The sequence below is a fragment of the Corapipo altera genome, unplaced genomic scaffold (genome assembly GCF_003945725.1).
Source record: "Corapipo altera isolate COAL_440 unplaced genomic scaffold, ASM394572v1 0, whole genome shotgun sequence".
Lineage (NCBI taxonomy): Eukaryota > Metazoa > Chordata > Aves > Passeriformes > Pipridae > Corapipo > Corapipo altera.
In genome coordinates, this window is record NW_020884872.1 from 34,815,772 (window position 1) to 34,839,382 (window position 23,611).

General features: G+C 39.4%; 1 protein-coding gene across 2 annotated transcripts in view; it reads right to left on the bottom strand.

Moving 5' to 3' along the window:
- DHRSX (dehydrogenase/reductase X-linked) overlaps nucleotides 1–23,611 on the bottom strand; it is a 208,899-nt gene that overhangs the window by 59,295 nt on the left and 125,993 nt on the right. For both annotated transcript variants that reach the window (XM_027643431.1, XM_027643422.1), the window contains one exon: nucleotides 3,985–4,086. In XM_027643431.1, the coding sequence (XP_027499232.1) occupies nucleotides 3,985–4,086 (102 nt within the window). The remainder of the gene's footprint in view (nucleotides 1–3,984; nucleotides 4,087–23,611) is intronic.

The window sequence follows — 23,611 nt, forward strand, 5'->3', positions numbered from 1 at the left end:
AGTGTTTAGTTCTGGGAGAATACTCTGAAACTCAGAATTTTAGTATTAATTTAATTTCCAACTATATCCTTGAGTTCGGCAAGGGATGGAGAGCAAGTGATGGAGATACATTCCTTAAAAAAAAAGGAAAACTGCTTGGTTTCATAACAATCTTATGTCAGACATGTAGGATTGATTATTTATATATACAGCAATTCACGTCAAATCACTTGTCTTTAGTAATATTTCAATGTTAATGTCATAGTTTGCATCACTGTAAAATGTAGGAACTTCCATTAATTCATCTTCAAATGTTTGGCTTTTTGACAGGTTCACACAAGCCCGCAACAAATATCATACACTTTCACATACATACAGGATATGTATTCATGGAGATAATATGAGGAATGATCACTAACATATTAACATCATTATACCGATCAATATAAAAGATTTATATTTAAAGGAATTAAATTATTCTAATATATTGTGAAAAAATATATAACTGTTACTAATGTAACAGTTCTTAGCTTTTTTACACTAAATATAACAAAAGGGTACAGTCCTTAATAGTAAAATGCTTTGTCTCATGAAGACAGAGAGGAAAATTTTTATTAGTTTGACGATGGTCTGATTCAGAAGTAGTGAGATCCACACAAAGTCTGATTTTCAAAACATAATGGAGACTCTGCATTACCCCAACAGATTTTAGGTCAGATTCTTAAAGGCATATGGCTGCCTACAAATGCACTGTGTAGCTGTCTGGCCCACAAGCTCTTCCCCATATGCTAAAATTAAAAATAACTCTTCATATCAAGAATGCTAGAGCTTTGAGATCAGTAATAAATAAAAAAGTACAAGGTGACACTAAGAAACCTACTATTCTAAATGCATACAGCAAAACATAAGAAAATCAACCATGCCATTATGAGATGTCTTGAAAGACATCTGACAGTCATGCAAAATGACTTCCCCAGATAACACAGTTTTCTGACCATGTACACTTTCACTGACAACATACCCAACAACTCATTCCCATGAGACATTTCCATATTGCAATGGTGAGGTTTTGAGTGAGTAGTGCTTCCAGCTCTGCTGTCCACGATGGACTGAATCATCCTCCTTAGTGCATTGCGTTACAGTAGAAAAAATGACAAAAAAAAAAAAAAGGAAAGAGGAAGGGAAAGGCAAAAGGAAAACCCAACCAGATAGCCCCAATGTCAGCATTTGTCTTGGTTGTGCTTAACACTGGTGGTTTTTGCATCAGGCCATTTCTCCTCCATTAGGTATGTTCATTTTCCTCTTTTGTACCAACAAAACATTTGGGCTTTCATTATGAAACTAGTAAGAAAATTAAATGCTACAGATTAATTACAAAAGCAAATAAAAAGGACCATTAAAAAAAAAAAGGATGCAGGAAAGACCTTTCAGAAGTGGACTGGTGACTTGCCAGGTAATGGTTGGAGACTAACCTAATTATATGGGATTCTTTACAGCAGCTTTAGGCGTGCTTGCTTCTGTGATTCTGTTAAAGATTCAGCAAACAGCAGATTTGGACCATTCATTTCATTGTAGCTTCTAAGAGGATTTTCTCAAACAGATTTCTCTTGCCAACTGTATTTGGTAATCAAGAGTAAGTGAAATCAAATGCCCTTCTTGGAAGTCATGAAAACACAGACTGAATCAGGCAAATTTTAGTCTCAAACTTTTTTCTCAAAAGAAGCTTTGGGCTTACACTCTTTGGTCTTATAGCACATTAGGCCCATTAGGAGACCTATTTTCATATAACTTTGTTTCTTGAATAAGAAGACATATTTAACTGCAATTTTCTTCCATCCCACTTCAGCAGCAGCTAGGACAGAGCAAAAGCCTTTCTTCTAGAGGGCTTCCCAGTTGCTTCAGTCTCATCATTTATCCCCCAAATGACTTCCAAGGCCTTGCTGACAGTTCTGGCTTTGTTCATGCTGAAAACTAGTGGAGGGCAGGGGATGCCTGATGGGAACACAGATCTCAAAACCCATTTTTCCACAAAATGCTGTTTTTTCAAATAATAAAATTAGTCACGTAAATCTGGAAAGATTTTGTAACCAGGCCTAAATGTCCACTAACTCTAATTACTGCACAATTAAAATAATAATAGTAGGCTTTTTTGACTAATCAAATAAAAATGAACACTTAGTTGAACATTTCATGAATGTTTCATATCAATCAGCAAATAAAAAACACTTGAATTTTTATTGCAATATTTACTTGTGTTACTAAGAGTTCTTTAAGGCACCAACGAATGTAACAAACCCATTCATTTATAGCATGTTTGTTCTCTGAGATGTCTTAACAAAATATATGCAAATGATTGGGAAAACAAGAACAGCAGCGTGTAACAGCAGAAAAATTCTAAAAGAAGCCTAAATTTTTGCTGGCGGGTTTTTCCCCTAGTCAAATAGACAGGTGAAAATTCCCCTTTAGGAAAGTGCATGCAGAGCATGCATGGCTTCTGGAGGAAAATTATTGTATGGGCCGGTTTCCAAAAATATTGGGGCTATAAAACAAAATTAGATGGCAAGTATGTGAGTAATAAAAGTTAAAATCCCTAAGAGTAATGAGATTCATTTGATAATTGTATGAATGCAAGATAAATATTGTCCTTTTAATTTGTGCTCTGACCACTGAGGATACAGCTTTATGGACAACTTTCCAGCAGCACTTTGATCTATGCAGTGACCTCTCTGAGATCGCTGAATAATTTAGTAGGTTATATTTCAGATGCGTTAAAACCCCAACCCAGCTCATCAGACAGCCACAATAAACAAGTGTGCATACAGAAAAATATAAGGGGAGAGAAAGTAAATAAAGGCGAAAGAATCACAGAATATGCCAAGTTGGAAGGGACCCACAAGGATAATTGAGCCCAACTCCTGGTCCTGCACAGGAACATCCCCAAGAATCACACCGCATGCCTGAGAGCATCTTCCAAATGCTTCTTGAACTCCGTCAGGCTTAGTGCTGTGACCACTTCCTTGAGGATCCTGTTCCAGAACCCAACCACCCTCTGGGTGAAGAACCTCTTTCTAATATCCAACATAAACCTCCTCTGACACAACTTCAGGCCATTCCCTCAGGTCCTGTCACTGGTCACCATAAAGATCGGTGCCTGCAGCTCTTCTTCCCCTCACGATGAAGTTACAGACTGCAGTGAGGTCTCCTCTCTGTCTCCTCCAGGCTGAACAGACCAAGTGCCCTCAGCCACTCCTCATACAGTTTCCCCTCAAGGCCCTTCACTATCTTTGTTGCCCTCCTTTGGACACTCCCCAATAGCTTAATATCTTTCTTACATTGTGGTGTCCAAAACTGCACACAATATTCAAGGTGAGGCCGTCCCAGTGCGGAGCAGAGCAGGACAATCCCCTCCCTCAACTGGCTGGTGATGCTTTTCCTGATGCCCCCCAGGACATGGTTGGCTTTCCTGGCTGCCAGGGCACTGCTGACTCATATTCAATTTGCCATCGATCAGTAACCCGAGATCCCTTTCCACAGCACTGCTTTCCAGCATCTCATTCCCCAGTCTGTACGTACATCCAGGGTTGCCCCACCCCAGGTGCAGAATCGGGTACTTTTCCTTGTTGAACTTCATATGGTTGGTTTTTGCCCAGTCCTCCAATCGGTATAAAGTACAGCTTCCCTTTCCTTTTTTACTTTTATTCCAGATTCTTGGATTCTTGTGTAGTTGCATGATTTTTAGTGCTAGAGAGCTAAAAAAGCACAGCAAAGGAACCAGATTTGCAATAACATCATGAGCAGCTGTGACACTTAAGTGTTCAGTCTGCTCATTTGACTCTCTCTGTAAAAAATGCAATTTAACTCCTAAGAAGACATCCCTGCTACTGCAATCCTATTGTAACCTGCTGCATGTTTCAGATAACCCATTTGAAATGTGAAGTGATAGATGAGAGCTCCATTTGTCGCATCTTCCCCTGCAGATATGTGAATAAAAAAAACAGAACTCACCATTATTCACCAGGACATGGAGTGGACAATTCTTTGCTCTAAACCGCTGCACAAATTGCCGTATAGACTTCATGGAAGCCAAATCACAGTATAAAAACTCCACTGGGAGAGAAGAGGAGATGAACAAAAACAGAGTTAAGTCAGTTACAAGGATATAAAAACACACTTATATACATCTACAAGGACTCCTGTGATAATGTCACCAGTATAGTAAAGGTTTTAAAAATAAACCAGGTTTTTCAAAATCATAGATGAAGCTGGTCTCAGGAGGTTTCTTCTTTCTCCATTCTCCGCTCATTTCTATCTTTAAACTATTGATTAAATATGGAGAATGTTGCATCCAGGAGGTGAAGATGGGTGTCAAATGGAGCAAATATGTCCCAGTCCTACAGTTTTTTCTACTGTTACCATTTAGGGAGAGGGGCTATACCTCTTCAGCACTGAGATGATCACGACATCGCAGCTGGAAATTTAATAGGGAGAGAAGGCATGTCAGATGCCACAGTGTTTCCTTGTGTTTCTGATATCAGTATGCTGCCCTTTGTTTTTTCATAGATTATCTTCTGTTAGGAATAGTTTAAAAACAAAAGTTTATTAGGCTCATAGGAAAGATGAGCAACAGGGTGCCCATATGGTGAATCAACTGATCACTGATAGCAAACACAAGGATTATAAGTATTGCTCCTGTGAGCATCCAGGGACAGTTGGTGTCCAGGTCACTTGGGAGCAACAGCCAGTCACGTAAATGCTATTTAAGCAATGGCAGCGTGATTTAAGAGGAACATACCTCACATGGATACCGTGGGCAGCACCCTGCTTACGCTGCTGGTGTTGGTCAAGAGGCAGGGTGCTGGCAATCTGACTACACCAATGATCTTGCTCAAGAGGCAGGGTGTCAGTGTCTCAAAATATATTTGATACCAATATGTTTTTATTTCCAAGAAAACATGTCTCTAACAAGCATCCTTTTGTCCAAAGCATTTGTCAATCATTGACCTTCCCTAGAAGGCTATAAAATTAATTAAATAAAATAAAAAAAGATTACCTAAATTCCCCAGTAACTTTAAATCCATCAGGTCTGAAAATTGTCCTCCTGTTGCAGTTGGGCAGCTTTCAACCCTTGACTCTCACAGCACTGCCTTATCAGTTGCCTTGCCTTATATAACCATCCATGACTTCAAAACCACTTACAGGGTTTTGAAGTGAAAACAAGCAGTGCCCCCCCCCCCCCCCCCCCCCCAACAGCAGTAGATATCCCCACACAAACAATCCAAATTCTTTAGAAACTCTGCAAAGGGGAAAAAGGAAGAAAATTATGATCTTGTTCAACTATTTTGACCTCTAAGAAAGTACATATTGCATGACTGGCTTTTTGTTTGTTTCAGCATTAGCTGTGTTTTAAGCAAGAAAATGTGAGCCTCTAGCGCAGACATTCATCTCTCCAATGGTTTGCTACATGTCACTGTGGAAACGCAAGTCAGCTAGCTGTTTTCAGCTCCACCCTGGCGGGACCCAGTACATTAGGACTCTGAGGTGGACTTGCTTGAACCTCTTCCAGAAAGTGAATTTTCTAAGGAAGACCAAAACTTGAGAAAGTCAGACAGTACTGAGTGATCTTCAGTGACTAAGTCCAGCAGAGAGAAAGGCAAAGGCTTGCACAAAGCATAATACCCTTGCTCACTGTGTCCTTGCAGGGTGAGCTCTTACTGTCCTGTTTGATTTCAACAAACTCCCAGATTTCCCAAGCTATGGAAACCTCTGTACAGATGCCCAGTCTCCAGGATGGTTTTGGCCACCACATCAAAGGACTGGGGTTCCAGAGCTTCACTGTGTTTTCCCTGCTCCCCTCTGCCCTCCCTTCTCCTGCCCCCAGGCTGCTGCCCTGTGCTCCAGGTCCTTCCTACAACATGGTTTCCCCCACCTCTTCTTATGAAAGAATCAGCCTTTAAGAGAAGAGGAAATTAAAGATATATAGTTCTTCAAAAATGTTAAAGAATGCCTTTCTGATAGGAAGATCAAACTGTTGGGTAAATAGGCTCCAGTAAGAGACTTTTTCTCTTGCTCTTTTCTCTGGTTCATCAGGGATGTTGCCCAAACTGTTTCATCCTGTCCCTACCAAGGCTCTGAGCTATAATGCCTCTTTATAGCATGTCAGTACAATAAGAAATTAGGAAGGTCTGCAGGCACAACAGCAAGATAAATGAAAAAAGACAATCACAACTGTTATTTAATTCCTTTACAGAACAGTTCCTTCAGTTCCCTAACGTTATATATTTTGAACCTAGACAGTATTAGTCTTCTGAAACTGTCTTAGTGAATGTATATAAATTTCTCAGTGGCCTTTTCCATTAAAAACCAACCAAAAAACAACACTTAGATTCCAGTTATGAGATAGTGTAAATACAGTTTTTCAAAGTGGCTCTAAAGTCATACCATTCCAACATCACTGATCCATGAATAGAAATGGACAATTTATTGAGCTCTCTGCAGACCTTTAGGAGGGCTGCAATTTTGTTTAATTTCACTGATCCCCTGCACCTGGAGATGGTAAGGGAACACAAAAGTTATCAATTCCTGTAAAAGAAGACAGTTGTTCAGGCTATTCCTTTTGTGACCTGGCAGCTGTATAAAACCACTGTAATTGCTCAGATACACAAAACTGGGTCCTACTTGTTGGTAACTAGTGCAACAACAAACGGAGTGAAGACTTAAGTGAAGCTTTATGCTTTACTTCTCAAGGCAGGTCATCAAGGAAAGAGATTAGGAAAAGCATGATCAGCTTCTTATGAGACAGTCATTCACACTGCCAATGGAAGAGTCACTTTTAATACAAAAATATTCATTTTGGTACAGGAGGCATTAGACTTTCATTAGCTGCAGTATTTTGTGTCATGGTGCAGGGTTCAAACACTTCTTCATCACCTATGTGGACTCCGACAACATTATTGACTCCCTTGGATTTTACGAATGCCATTATATATGCAAGAAAAACAGGCCTCTGGGAACATTCACTAAGCTAGACTTTAATCCCTCCCCTTACCTGACCTTGAAATTGTCCTTTTCTGCATTGACAGCAACAGTGGTGGTTAGATAACCTGTGTGCCAAGGTGAGTGCTTTTCAGTCTGACCAGTGCATTCCCATCCTTCCTGGGAATTAACTTTTTGCTAAGCTGTCTGATCTTGCCTCCCTTAATTTTGCAGTTTTGCAGAGCAAATGCTGTCCTTCATTATGATTGTACAATGCCCAGACTAATGGAATACTAGGCCAAGGCTATCATTACTAAACTTATTTGTTTGCTTATATGGGAAGTGTGCCATCATATTCAGTATTTGTAAAGCACTTGCCATCAAAAGATCAGAACATGCTTTGGGAAGGAAAACAAACAAGCAAGTCAACCCCCAAACTTTTCTTTTTGCTCACAGGGCAGAAACACTAATGGCCAGAGTCCTTGTTGGTGTTCATTCATGCATGGAGGTTCTCTGCCAAGGAGGCGGATTTACTGGTGCGGGCACTGCAGCGACTGAGGTGTTGATCCACCAGAGAAAGAGTGCCAAAATGTGTCTCCAAACTGTGTGCTGACTCAGAGGCAGGGCTTTGAATGGAAAATAAGGTTCTTCTTTGTCCACGGTGCAAATATTTGTTTGTTGGTTTGTTTGTTTGCTTTTAATCAATGTACTGAAGAATTACAAAGTGAGAAGCTAAGGACAATGAAAAAGTTTCCAGAAAAGTTTAAAGCATGCACAAATATACTAAGCATACCAAATTTTTAGATGCCTTAATTAATAAAGACCAATGTTTCATAATGTGAGCAAATGACCAAACCTGATCGTGAACTAGCAATATGATTTGAATTATTTTAGGGAAACAAAAATAGCAAAAGGTTTTCCACATAGGATAGCTATGAGCAAAAAGAAGATGTGCAATAACAGCAGGAAAACTGAACAACTCCAAAATTCTTATCTTTTACCACAGTAGTGGTCATTCTGCTTTAGAGTTTAATAATATAATAAGTTTTTAAAGCTAAGTTGTTCCTTTCATTTTCTGCATGTTATTTAGCACAAAAATGAGGAGTAGAAGCTACATACAAAATAAGCTACATACAGAATATCTGCAGCTAATGCTATTGAAATACTCAAATTTCTAACTCTATCCATTTTATCTCTCCTCCTATACTACTTGCTTTCAGCTACTTGTATAGTGACAGACATGGCCATATTTCTTTCTTCTACTGGAAGTGTTCCGTGTTCTTATCTAAATAATCTTTCCAATGAAAGTGAGTACCTCCATAATTGCCAGACACTGGCTAAAATTCTCACTCTTAAAAAATATTTTTCTATTCTTTTATTGTAATCTGATGACTCAGTTATCAAAAAGTTATTAGCTAATGAAATACAGAAGGAGCACAATTTTCCAAAAGACAGCTAGAGTTACTTATGCCATTAACCACATATGAATAGATATGTATGTCATGGGTATAATATGTAGTTGAGTGGTGCAGCACCTTTTCAGAGACAGAGAAGTCAGCAAAATGCTTTTGTGGCTGCAACTCAAGAGGCCCATACAAATCCCACAAAGCCACGCTGGCTGACCACATGTGACATCACTGAGCGCCTGTACTCTGCAGTGCTTGTTTCTGCACTGAACACCCTCCACTTGCTTGGTCACGGTAACTAAAATTAGAGGATCTGAAGCAGTGGCATCTGTTAGCTCTTGGAGAGCTTTCTGACACCATGAGCCCCACAAAAGACAGGAGAAGGCCCAGTGTTAGGAGAGCCGGACACAGCCCCTGAGTGCTCACACTCCCCTGAGCTTCCCCTTGGGGTCAAATTCTCCATTTCTGTCTGCCTGCTTTCTTTTTAGCATCCAGAGTTCTCCTCTGCTTTCTATGCCAGCACAGTTGACTCTGGCTGCACATTTCTTGTGTCTGTATCACAGGGCATAAAAAGCATGAAATGGGACTTTCAGTCTACTACAGAAGGAAAATTCAGAAGCAAAAATAATGGACAGATATTGCAGTTAATGATCAGGGACTTCAACTTCTAAGATATTCACTGATCATCTGAACACAGGAAAATGCAATATTTTGGCTTCCACAAAAACTACAGCACTTAGGCATGATTTAGATCAGATTAAGATAAGGCCACCTACCAACTAGACTTTTTATGCATTCAACTCTAACTCATCGTGTTGGAATTCTTACGGATAGCTAGAGCTCTGCTTCAGCAGAAATCATAAGTCAAAGTCAACTTGCTTTTAATACTTAGGCCAAAGCAGTTTTCCATCATGCTTCCACTGCCTTTGTGTTAAAAACACAAGAAGGGGATCCATTCTAGGGAAAGCTGCAAGCCTGCCCAGCAATGCAGGGAGATGAGAACTTGTTCATGGTGGAGAGAGACAACAGAAAGGATTGCTTTGCCTGTTTCTGCTTGCCACTCATCTATCCAGTGTCTGAAGGCACCAGCAGGAACAGTTGCTTCTCCAGCAAGGGACAGCACTGGTTCATGGACAAGATAATAAAAAATGGTGCTCAGTAGTCATGTATTCATGCTCAAAAACTCCACAGTGGGTACTGAGGAATTGGCCTTTCATTTGCTGTTCTGCCTCACAGAATTATACTGCATAGCAGCGAGCAGAAATGATGTCCTGGTCATAAAGAACTGAGAAAGCTTCTGAGCACCAGGATAGTGTAACAGAGATGTTTATCAGAAAGGGCTCTTAATGAGTCAGATACCCACCATCTGGCAGATGCTGCACTGCAGAGCTATGTGAAGATGAAGTAGAGCAAACCTCAGGAAAAAAGGAGCATGAACTGGGAGGAAGAGAAGACATAAAGTAGTACTGACTGGAGCCTCCTTCCTTTTGTTGCTGCACTGTCCTTGCTGACACTACTTAACAGTGGCTTTGGCTGGTTCAGTCTAGCAGGAAAAGGGTATCTCCCTTTTCCTGTAGTCCTTTCTCCCCAGCATAAGGTGTCCCAGAATCAACTCATCTTTCTCAGCAAGGTCTGCTCATCTGCTTACATATCTTCCAGCCAAAACAAAACTCATCCTCAATCAAAACAGGGCTGCCAAGGGAGGGGAATGAACTTCTGGGCAGATGAAGTCAAACCTGTGGCTACTCTATAACAATGCTGTGAATGGAAAATGCAAAAGCAGTTCTAGGCTGCTAACACAAACCTGTGGTTTATCATTCTGTCATCTGGGTATGTGCAGAAGCACACAAGTCTCTGTCTACAAAACAGAACTCCCATTAACAGAATTTTCCTACATTGCCTGGGACTCACACAAGGTCTGTGATGCAAGTTCTGCTCAGATGTGCATGGTGACAGAACGCTGCATACTATTCAGGACTATAAAATTCTTACTTTAAAAGAGCTTCTAGGTAAACAAAACCAAACAAAATCCTTGTACCAACCAACTGCACGTTGAGCACAATGAGAGATGGTCATCATAAATGCAGCAAGCACAGTGTCTTCTATTTATGCTGGACTCCTGCCTTTATGCACTTGATGACCTCTCTGGCTTCTACACCACAACCAGTTTACAATCTCACCCATTCTTCATTGGCAGCCAAAATTCAAAGGAATTAAATATTAAATTGATTAACATACAGAAAATCCTGGAATGTTCAATCTACTTATGACACTAGCCGACCCTTAATTCTAGTTGTGGTTATGATGACAATTTGCATAACTTTGGCTTCTAATCCTTCAAATTGTTATAAGTATGTGACCGTGAGTGATAATGTTGGGCATTTTATAATTTCTCCCCAGTATTATTCTCTGTCCTTTATTATCCTAAATAATATTGTGGGCCTTTTTCAGACTACTGATCTTTCACAGTCTATTAACAGAAACAATAAAGCATGGCTAATTCTAGCACAGATTTACTGTTCAAGCTAATGCCTGTGATATGCCATTGAAGAAGACCAATGGAAGACATCCATCTGGCAAAGTGTGTGAACGCAGATCAAAATAGTAAGCACATTTAAAGATATACCATTTGGGTATTTTTTTATATTAAAAGATACTCTCACAACTTAAGGTAGCCTAGTTTGTCTACAGCCTTCCAGCAGGCAAGCAAGAGCCCCTAAATTCAGCTGCTCCTTCTCTGAGTCATCCATTCTGGTGCCACTAACTTTAAAGGCAGTAATGTCAGCCTTTATAAACAGCCTCTGTGTGTCATCCTCCAGTCCATTCAGGGGAACAAGAGCTCTGCATCAGTGTTTACAACATGAAGAGAAATCACCCTGGGCAAATATTAGGAATTCATGCTTTTTGCTTCCTCATGAAAGTTTGAACATTGTCTACTCAAAGAGAAAAAAAAAAAGGCAATTTGTGGTGCCATTTCTTAACCATATAGCTTTACCCTATTTTACTAAGACAAACAGGGGAAAAAAGTCTTCAGCTTTCTGAGAGATTCTTTCTTTCTCAGAGGTGGAAGATTAAAATGAAAAAATAAATTTGCTTTCAGAAACTGAACGGTCTGGCTTAGCTACTTTCAGCTTCCACAAGAGAAGTGTGTGGCTTAGTACAGTGATCCTTTAACTTGTTATATTCAAAAAATACTCCAGCAGCTCTTGTGAACTGCTTAATCAAAATGGGCAAAATTTAAGGGAAAGAACATCATTCCAGTTCCACCACTATCAGCAGCTACCATTAATGCCAAAATATCAGCTCATCATTGGAGAGATCCCTGAACGACTTCACAGAGCTTCTTGCCAGAGCACTGGGACTTAACAGCAATACAAAATCAAGGTAGTCCATCTAAAGCAACAAAAATGCCCATGTGTGACTGCAAATTGCAACACCAGGTGGGATGTTATTTAAATATGCTGTCATTTTAGCACAATTCATACAGACATAGCATGCTTGTATGTCTGTATGTCTTTTCCAAACATGCAAGAAGACATTTTCAGTTCAGCAGGGACAGGGCTTGAAAAGAAATAAGCTGTCATCAGCTTGTCAGAAGAGTAACCTTAGGAGGTGGTGGCAGCAGGACAAGAGCAGTGGAATCCATAGCCAGCTCTCAGGGTGAAAAAGTTTATCTTAGCTTCCCCTGGGTAAAATTTCCTCCAGATTATCCACTGAGGAGGCTTTATTTTTTCAGAATGCAAATACAATAATAGATACATATAAAATTTCCTCATATGCTTGCTGGAAATTAGATGCTATCTCTCTCCTCCTCCTCATGAGTTAAGCCACTCATCACCCAGGTTTCTGACTGCAGAGAGACAAAATCCTTTAATATCCTCCCATGTCGCTATGGGAAGACTTAGTTTTCATCTCACTGGAGAAGTGTTTTGGGAATTCCTTCTGTCGTTATTTCTAGTATCTATGGGTGTGCCTTCACATAAGTTGAAAGGAAATATGATTTTGTCTCTTCAGTGAACCATTTAGAGCCCTGTGAAGAAATGGTGAGAAAATGCCATTGCCACATCAATTTCACTCTGAGCCTGACATTTGGGGAAAAAAAAAAAAGTGTTGCAGTGAAAATGTTTCTTGTGTCTCTTTTTGAGATTTGAGGAAGGCAACCTTCATCATGTTTACAGCTAAGCATGTTTTCTTCCCTCCAGAGGGACCAAAAACAAAAGAATAAGCCCAGACAAAAATCTCTCTGCCTCACAGGTACAGAAGAGCTCACAGTGAGCTTATGAAGAATTCTTCATTTATGGACAGAAGATGGTTTTGAATACCTTCATTACTATTAGTAACCTCATTGCAGGGAGATTAGACTAGATAATCCTTAAGGGTCCCTTCCAACCCAAACTATTCTATGATTCTATATACTTTTAGATGTATTTTCCTCTTGCTTCTGCGTGAATAGATTATTATATTAAATTTCATCACTATATTTTGTGAACAGAAAATATGTTTCTTTTTCTTCCCGGGTGACATTTACTCCTTAGAGTGACTTAACTCTACACTGTGACCTCAAAATATATACCATATATGTGACACACACATAACAGTGTCCTCTACTGACACTTTGTCAGGAATGAAACTCAAATAAAGAGCTTTTTGGATGTAATACAGAGTCAAGCTATTAAAGAAGATAAAAGTTAGCAAGGCTTATACAAGATGACAAAATAAAAATGTATTTCAGAGCAATGAATCTTCCTAGAAATTATGCTGAGTCCTCAACTGATTTATAATAGTATAGTTCTGCAAAGTATACAGAGCTGTCATTTGTTTCCAGTTTCTCAGCTCTGGATTTGCACATTCCCAATGCATCCTGGGTTACATAGCTTCAAAGTTAAGATATCAAATTACTTGTACAATTTGATGATCAAGGACACATACATGCATATGAAAGACTGATGGCAAAAAAAGGGCTAGAGACCTTTTGCTGGCAGCCTTCCCTTCAGAATATTTTATTAGACAAGTACCCTGACAAAAACAAGCACCAGCACTCATCTTAAGCTGTTTCTGTCTTGACTTGCAGAATTTCCTTTCTATATGAACACCTTACTGTTCACATGCAAATTAAATTTATTTATTCAAAACATTTTCTCTAAGCTACCCAAATCCTACCCAACTCAATTCAGTTTCAAATTAGCCACTTTGTTCATATCTGTACACCTCAAAATCTTGCTTACCTCAGCCTCCCTAATTTATTCAACTTTTAATGTGATATAAGCCCTCACATTCCCAATATATTCACTTTGGAGAGAGAATCAATATAAGCTTAAGTGAAAAAGAAGCTGTTCAGAAAGTGAGGGGTTTGCTAAAACAGGGCTACCTTAATTACAGGCCTTCATAGAGCCATAATGTCTGTAGAACAGACTTTTTGTTTTAGTTGCTTCAGTAATGAACCTCCAAATTCAATTAGCGGGCTTTTGGACTGAAATAGCTCAGCAGTGATGATACTCCAGTTCCCACAGTGTCCCAGAACTGACCTGGGCCACTTGGTCATTGTTTGTGCAGGTCTGGCTCCTGTCATGCATGTAATCGTCAAGAGATGTGAACTGACTTGTAACCTTCAGTCCTGTAGATTTTACCTGCTGATATAGATTTAAGTATCAAATGTTTCAGGTAAAACTCAGAATGCAACCAATGTCCTAGTCGGCCAAGCAGGAACTTCTTTCCATAAACCAATATCAAATATATATTCAGAGATTTGAAAAAAAAATCACTTCTAGTTAGACCATTTGTTAGTACGCTGTCTAGGTATTTCATACATTATATCAACTTTCGATTCTTGGCTAGACTTTAATACCAGAGTATCATTATGTGATGGCAAAACAACCCTCCCATTGGCTACATTTCCTGAAAAGAACATGTATTTTCTGAGAGTAGCTGCTTACCATTTCAAAACCACCAAAATAAAAACCTCCAGTGTGAAGAAGTAGGTTTGGTATTACCACAAAAACACCTCAGCAAATATTTTGCTCCACACCCTCTGAGGTAACACAGGGAAGCTGATAGTGTCTCTGCAAGGTTTTTGTCCTTGAAGTACTACAAAGCAGAGTCAAAAAAAAAAATAAAACAAAGAAGGGAATAATATTTCCAAGCTCCAGGCACAAATAACTTTGAGTCATCCAGAATACAACATCTTTTGCTCTAGACATGAGAACTACCCATAACACATACTTCGACAAAGACTACCTTCCTTTTCCCAAGAAATTTTCTGCTTTTTCCTCTCATGTCAGTCCTAGTGCCTATTAGGCAAAGTTAAGGAGCTCTCAGATCTAGCTTCAGTCTACTTTTTTCCCCTCTTTTTTTGGAGATACTCTTCACGTGGATAATCAAGTCACTCCTCCCCTGTGGCAGCCAAGGCAGCAGAGCTGGTGGAGGGGAGGCAGAGGGAGCAGCAGGGGTGGAGGAGCCACGAGAGGCCAGGGCTACCCCTTTCACCAATAGTGCAGCTTTAGGACTAGGTTAGTCACAGTTAACCTGGTTTCTGACCTGGTGGCATGGCTGCTCTCCCCTCACATCCCTGCCCCTCTTCATTCCATCCACATTCTGTCAAGGTCTGTTGGTGCAACTGCTTATCCTGGCTCATGCCAAACTATACCTGGAACGTTATCTGGGTTATGTTAAGGGAATATGAATAACTTTCGGTAGCAATGCTGTCATCCTTTGCCACTCCTCCAAGAATCGGGATACACAGGGTTACTTTTTCCTTTTCTTCAGATCTAACACTAGGCTGTTTCTCTTTCATGCTTAAGCAGGCTTAGGTCTGTAGAGGGCTTCTAAGATATGATTCATCTGACCTGTTTCACAAATCTAGTTTAAGATGAGATGAATCATGTCTTACAACTGTTTATTCCTCTCCACAGACTGCAAAAGGAGCTTGGGGACACTGACTCAGATTTAAACCTCTGCATTATGAACCTCAAAAATTAGGTGACTTGAATCCCAGCATTCCATTTCAACTAATAATGAACAGAGAAGGAGAGAAAAAATCAGAGAACTGGACATGTGTGCAGATGACTCAGTGTTATCTGGCATACTCAAGATTTGGAAAAAAAAAGGAGAGTGAGAACTTCCAGGAGAATCTTGCCAAAGGCTTATAGATAGCTGTAACACAAAGAAAATTCATGATGGAAAAAGATAAGAAGTCTTGCAGTGAGTGTTTAAATTTTTTTCTTATTGTGAATGCCTCTGAAATAACAGTGACTTCTCAGCAGAAAAACTGAGATATGGTTGCTCATTCTAATTGACAAACACATCCCAAGAGTCAAAGAATGTAAAGCTAATTGTAGTGGTTGATTTTGGTGAAACTATGTATGTACATGCACGTAACTGAGACTGAGCTTAAGCAAACTGTAAGACATTACAACTTTTACAATAATGACAGTATAGCTGTGCATCTCAGCTGAGAACTGGCAGCCTTGCTGCTGCTCTATAAATCACACAGCTCACACAGCTACTAATCTGCTGCAGAGATCTTATAGGCAAGCAAAGTGACACAAAAAAGAAGTGCAGAAGAATAAAATGCTAAGAATAGAACCAGTCTCTTGATTGCTGCTTCACAGGCTGCCCTGTACATTGGATCCCTCCTCCTTTCTCTTTTTACTTCTATACAAATAGGTATTTCTTATTATTTTTAGAGATGTATTCATATAAAAAAGGCTTTGGCTTTTTTTCTTTGAGATGGATTGAAACTTTAGATGTCTCTCCTCACCCTATCCTATTTTGTTACTTTGCTATTCTCATCTCACCTCCCTTGCTGGTCCTCCAGAACTTTTAACATGATCGCTCTAATGGTGTGTCCCTATTCAGTGGTGGGGCTTTAAAGTAATTATCTTTCATAGCACTCCCCTGCTAATGCTGACCTGGAATTTCAGGCAATGCCAGCCAGAGTCGCTGAGAAAGGACCCACAGGGTTATTCTCCTCCATTCAGTGCTTCTGGTATTTTCATTCTTCTTGAAGGCAAACTGACTTTCGGACATCTGAATAATTCTTGCCCTTAGGAATATGCATTCCATGTCTTGTTCAGTATTGGCCCATGGTGTTAAGCATTTTCATTAGATATTTTGTGAAGAAAATTCTTCCTTTTGATAGAAAAAATAACCCTGGGAAGGCTATGTCCAACTGGAAAAATATACTAATCTGGGAACTATTTAGGAAAGAAACAGGTACTTTTAACTGCATAACTTCCTTTTTCTTCCAATAAAATGAAAACAAAATATTTTTTTCTAAATGTACATCTTGGGGAATGTACCAAGAGAAGAAAAAGTGGATACTTTCTCCTATTCAAAAATCCAACTTGTATGTTATAGCCTTTTGCTCTTTACACCAGCCTCAGAGAAAGGACCACCTATACAGGTAACTCTTTGCATTCCCATTCAGTTTGTGGACTTTCTGGAGATGCTTCCATTAACTAAACTAATTTTAAAAAAGTGTTGGTAAGATACTTCTCCAGGTCTGAATTTCTCACTTGCAGAAGGGACACAAGGTATGAAGCCATGTGTCAGTCATACTAGTAATGGCAGGCAAGCTTGCTGACGTGGTGAAAAGAGATGTACAGCATTGTTAAATGCATAACAAGTGTGTATGAATCTCTTTCTGTGTAGACCTGCTTTCTAGTTAATGGGAAGCAGACCAGCATCAGATAGAATGGTCTGTCTTTTAAAAGGCAATAGTCACAGCACTGTTTTTTCCTTTGCTGAACACCCTTCAGGGACAAGCCTTTAAGAGAAGAAAGGGAGAAAACAGATTCTCATTAGTCTGCTTATGCCTAAGTATAACCTAAATGAAGTTAAACTTGATTTTTTTCCCATTCTCTAACCTAAGAAAAATAAACGCAGAAAGACAAACCTCTTTTAAATTTTGCATCCGCTGTATGGAATTAATAATGTATGAAATTATCCTTCCTACACTTTCTGATGTATTATTGGCATTTGGTTAATGAAGAAGCTAGAAAGCCTCCTCACCATAAACTATTTCTAATACGTTGATAACTATGATCCTGACACTACAAAGAAGGCGAGTAAAGATCTGCAACTAGCAGGATACTGGATATGAGAACATGAAGGCTTTTGATTTCTGCTTAATGCAAAACTAACATTTTGGGGGAAGAAAACCCCACACATGTATATTGCAAAAGAAATTGGATAATAAGTTGTATGCATTCAAGCATGCAATTCTAGCAGACAACCTTTAAGAGCTGGTCTGGATCTGACTGGTACCATTTGAATACACTTTGAATTGCTGCAGAGCTCCAGATTAGCAGTGCTGCAAGATCAAAAATCTGTGATGCAAAATTTTGGTGTTGCAAGTCACAACATATAAAAACCACATTGCCTGTTTTTAGCAGATTCTTACCCACCATAGTGCCTCCATAATCCTATTTTATGGTTCAGCTCTACATCTATAAAAGGCTGCATTTGGCCTCCAATGCCATGGTACGCACTGTACAACCCTTCCTGGTGCTGGGTAGGGTACTGGGTCTCCTTCCTACCCTCCTCCTCTCATCCAGGAAAGGGCAGTGCAGATAAGCTGGTCCCCACCTGGGAAAACATGTCAGCTCTGCCTGGGGGAAAAGGGGTGGTGGGGCTGCTGTGAGACTTGGAGCAACCACCTAGCCCTGGTGTCCCATGTGCTTCCTCCAGTAACTTCATAGGAGTGACACAGATTTCCTCAACTATTATTTTGGGGGGCCAAAGTAAATTTGGTTAGCTGCGTATAAAGCTCTGGAACAACACATTTCTAATAGGCAGGTAAAGTGCTAATCTAATGGTAAATTATATATTTGGGTTTAGCAGCTTGGCTGCTTTGTTTGGTTCTTTCAGACTACTTGGATGGCGGCCATCAGTGCTCTGTGATTTATCTCTATTTAATTTTTCCACTTTTTCAGACCCTTGGCTGTTGGTAATTCAATTTCTGGCAACTGCAGACCTTCACTCCCTATTATAAGTTATACCCCAAGGCAGACATACTACCATCTGCACTGCAACGGTGGTGGTAGCTAGTGGATGCGAAGAGGCTAATGTCCAGATGCCACTTGGGCTCTGAAACAGCTTTAATATACCAACGACTGTTTGGATCAGAAAGACTTTTCCGAGCCTCTCAAAAACACTCTCTCAAGGGACCCCTCCACTCTATACTCCGCTTCTGCATTTTGCTTGTCCTGACAGCTTTAATGGATACAGAAAACTAAGTATTTTCCTTTGCTCAGTCTCCAAAATCATCAAAGGAGGAACTAATCCCCATCCAGTCATTCTTCATATACACTCGCTTCACTTCCCACATGCTCCCTTATCCTCTCCTCCCAAACTCCACGCTCTCCAGAAGAAATCTTCTTTTGGGAGATTTCTGGTTACAGAAAATCATCAACTTAGCTTTCCTGAGAAATATATTCTGTTCCCAGTTGCTGGCAGCAGCTTGACAGGTTGCAGGCACAGAGCAGCAGCATAAGTTGCTACTGCATGTAAGAGTAGGGAGGCATCATTCCCTCTCCAGCAAGCCTGAAAATGATAAAGGTATTGGACTGAATTAAAACGAGATGATTATATTTTAGCAGAAATTACCCCAAAATCATCCTAAAAAGCCCCAAAGGACACCACCTGCAGACAGTGAGGTGGACAGAAAACGCATGAATGGGTGCAGTATGCCCACATTTGGAGCACCTGGCTCCTGGCAAGAACCCACACTGAGTGTTGCTTAGATCAGCACCAGCATAGTCCATCTTCCTGATCTGCTGTGTGACACAGGGCCTGACCCCACACTTACTCATTCCTGAGTCAAACCTATAATTTCTCAGTGGGCTATGGCACAGCTTGATGAACTTCTAGATGAGGGAAGCTAGCAAGAAACAAGGATGCTGCTACTTCTTCATGGGGGTAGCTATCTTGAGATGTGGGAAGCCTGTGTGGCCACAGTTGCATCTTCCTGTCCTATGATGAGAAAGGGGGACAACAGTGGTTATCTTGCATGATAACCAAGGGGGTGGAGAGTTGCTCATGACCCCACTGGAGAATTTCTTTGTTTTCTTCTGTCTCCTTGGATAAATATTTAGATGTATAAACTGCAAATTTACTGGTATCTCCTAAGCAGAGATCCACCTGATATTGTCTATGCAGAGTTTCATCTCTGTCTACCCAAATGCTTCAGCATCTGTCTAATAACGTATCTTTGAAGTTTCTGGACTTCACAGTGAGAATGCTGTAATTTGCTCCTTGTTGATAGGCACAGTTGTCTATAACACACATCCAAACAGTCTGTGTGGATGACAGCTGACAGTACTCAGCCTTCATTTCTGTTTTAAGGTTACCTTTCCAAAGAGAATGAGGTGAAGTAGAAAGACTTCAGGCTCTGTAACACCCATTGTCTAATAAACTGTTCTGCATGTCATGACAAAAAAAGGTAAATCAATCATGAATATTTCCGGTCCCTATTTTGGAAACAACTGCATTCTTTTTCTCTGAAGACACATCTCTGTAAGTCAACGAAAAAGAAAGGAAGCCAGAGAGAACAGAGAACAATTTAAGACATTTGGGAAATGCGGAGTTTAATTTTGCTGGAGGGCAATACCCACTTTCCACATAATTTGGGTATTTTTGTGGAATAAAGGACTTGCTACAGCCTGGCAGCGCTTTTAAGGAGATCTAAATTACTAACAGAAAACAAACTCTTTAAGATACTTAACTTGCATTGTTCCAAATTATTACATTCTTTAGCTCTAATCAACGTGTTTTTGATCACTGTTCTTTTAAGATATATTTTATTAACATAAGCAGAAGTTACACTGTCTCTGCATAAGTTGTGACTCACAGCTATGATTTTATACTACTTTAGTAGGACTGTTTTCAAAACTGTCTCCAAAAACCTGCGTATGCAACTAGCACATCAGAAAACATTTTCAAAAAATTATTTCTTTTTCCATAATTACTAATGCTGACACTTATTTTAGCACTGGCAACCATGGCTACAGTATCCAGTTGATAGCTTTTTTACCTCAGTTGGAGTGATCAGCAACCATTAAAAGGCTAAGATTGTGCAATCAAGGTATATGAGTGACCACTGATGACATTTGAAAAGTTACAGATTATGCTTCACGCACAAAGTTGAATAAAAGTAATTTTTATTCCATGCTCAGAGTAGGGACTCCTTCTACTCTCCTCTAGATTAACAGAGAAAGATTGCCCATAATAACAGCAGTTTCTTATCCCTCTTTGCCCTTGGCCTCCTGGCTACTATGTTTTTTGGGCTGATGTCAATCCACTGTTAGGAAAGGGACAGTTTATGCTGCTCCTTCTTTTTCCTGGGAGTAGGGTCATGGTGCATTTTGCATAGTACCTGGCAGGAGAGCTTAACCTGAAGCAGAATCCAGGGCAACATCTTTCCTCCTCTGTATCACCGCTCTATTCCTTCTACTGCAGTTGTATTCTTGTATTCTTTAAGTAAGTCCCTCTTTAAAATCCAGTTTTGCTTACAGTAAGGGAGGGCATAAATTACACATCCATCCTTCCTTCCCACTGAATTCTGTTTTCTGGAGCTTTTCAATGAAAGGACAGGGAAGAGGATGCATCTGGTACTTGAAAAACAGTGGGAGCAATCCTTCTAGTGGATGGAAATACACACCTTGAGAAGAATGCGGGTTGTGCATTAATTCCTGGCAGAAACATCTAATATGTCACTTTAAACTATAAGATTTTATTTTAATTACAAGAGGGAAAATAAGAGCAAGTTATTACTGGGGAAATTACAAAACTGATGACTGGCACAAGAGAGAAGCTTACAGCTGGTATTTATCCAATTTAAAGAACATAGCCATGCTCTCTCAGAGGTTGTCTGAATACACCTGTTATACTGTGGTCAGCTTGTGACAAAGCCATCTAATAATAACAATTAAACCTGGAACCCAACAAGTTTAGAGATACAAGAAATACAAGTATTGTTAACTCTGTAACACACCTGGGGTAAAAAGATGGTGAAAGGTAAATAGCTCTGCAAAAGCACAAGCAAAATGGAAGACAGAAACTTTAATCTGCAATGGCAATCCAGTGTCTTAATACAAAGTGTTACCAACATAGCTCCAAAATCAAATGCAGGTCAAATGTCTGGAATGATAATAAATCATTCCAATTTCCTTAGGATGCAAATCAAGAATAAAAAGGTTTTAAATATATACTTTTCTCAGTATCACTCTACTTCTAGAAACAGCAGGAAAACCTCTAATATTGTCCAAACTTATCACTTTCATATTTTAGCAGATCTCTCTCCTTTCAAATACTCAGAAAGAAAAGCATAGTCTGCAGAGCCTTCTAACACATGTTTCTAGAAAAGCCACTAGTCATAAAAACCCCTGACCCAAGTATTCAGGAGAGTCAGCAAAGATTACCATGCAATATGGCTTATATACTTTAAACATCACAAGATTAGAAGAGCCATAGGAAAAGGTGTGATTGTTTTCTACAAATAGCAAGATTCCTGTAGGCCCTTGCTGCAGTTACAGTTTAGTGGGATCCCTTTGAAGCCAAAGGATGAGCTATCATATGCAAGGACATCAAAGTAGTCAAATAATGACACATTGGCGTGGCAAATGCTATGGCTTTCCGTTATCTGTTCACAGGCTCTGCATTTCTGCAGGGCAATGTGGATAGCATACCAATGTGCACAGGGACAGCCTAACAAATATGACTACTTGTCAGTGATGATAACAAATGGTAAGACTATCAGATTCACAACAAAGCATGGAACTGAAAAATTACTAATTCAGTGTTCATATCACATTACCCAATCTACCTCAAAAAATACAGTGGGAAAAACTGTTACGAATTTTGAAAAAGCGTTAAAAAATCATCAGACCATGCAAAAGACATCTCTCTAACCTATGCGCTATTTCCTGGCCACTTATCACATTTATTCCAGCAGTTTCTATCCTCGATCCGTTAAAATGCAGCATTAGGTAGGGAAAGTATTCAGTGAGTGTTTGAAAGCTGCTTGAACCCAAGGTTTCAAACACGTTCGTAAGCAAAATCGTCAAGAAGGTAAAATACAGGAAAATAATTATATACATTTATAATTAGTTCTTTCACTATTGAAATGCGAAAATTGATTGTGAAAAATAAGTAATAAGAACTCTTAAGAGTGAAAATACAATGGCAATTTTCTAAATTAATTTAACAGTTGACTTACTTTAATTAGTGATAAATTGTTTATTGCAAGTTCTTTAATCACCTTCTATTTACGCATGGGAGCCCCAGTCTTGGTTGAGCAATAGAAATCACTGCAATAATAAACAATACAAGATGTTATCTAATTCTTATGGTTTTGTTTTGGTTTGTGGAAGAGAGAGCAAAAGAGCTGGAAGACTCTGAATTTTATTTTATTGTAAAATGTTATATACAAACAACCTATTTGAAATTAAGGTTAGGAAGCACAGAGTGAGCTGATCTTCTCAAATCATGGGTATATGCACATGCCCCATGTCATATCCCTTCATAAACTCATCAGCTTCTACTTGACACACAGCTTTTCTCCAGAGTTGTGGGAAACCTAAGCTATAATTTCACTTCTCCAGCTGGTGGGTAACTAACTTCTAACCTAAACTTATTCATAGATAGTTTATACTTCATTGGTTTTGTAAATTATCTTTTACTGAAAATTTACTTGTTTTTATTATTTTTCTGAATGACGAGTCCACAAGCAGCAAGAGTATTCTCTCTCTCAATTAATTATTTTTGGACAAAACCAGCCAAGTTCACTCAGTTTTTTTTGTTAAAGCAGACTCTCTGCTTATCTCAGAAAGCCACCTCCATTTCAGTTTGAGTTCACTTTACTGAATTTGAAAAGCAGGACAGTACCCTGTATTTCAGATGGAATTTAATGTAAGTTAAATATTTCCTAATTTTCTTTGGGTATACCACCAAATACATGTTAGGATCATTTATCTTTTTTACAGGTATATGAAAGCTTAAACTGCTATAGAGAGGCTTCTCTTTGTCACCTTTAGTTCATCCACAGATGTCCTCCTTTTCCTCTGTTATTTTTAACAGATGAGCTTTGAGTTTATAGCTAAAATCTTATTTTGTGTTATGGCTCTGGGAAGCCTTTTGATATGAGACAGACAGAAAATCACTTCAGTTTTAGCAGTTTGTAGCTTATTAGCACAGCATACTTTTGCTGAATTTCATTGCACCACACAGAGCTTCATTTGAGATGATTAAAATTTAAT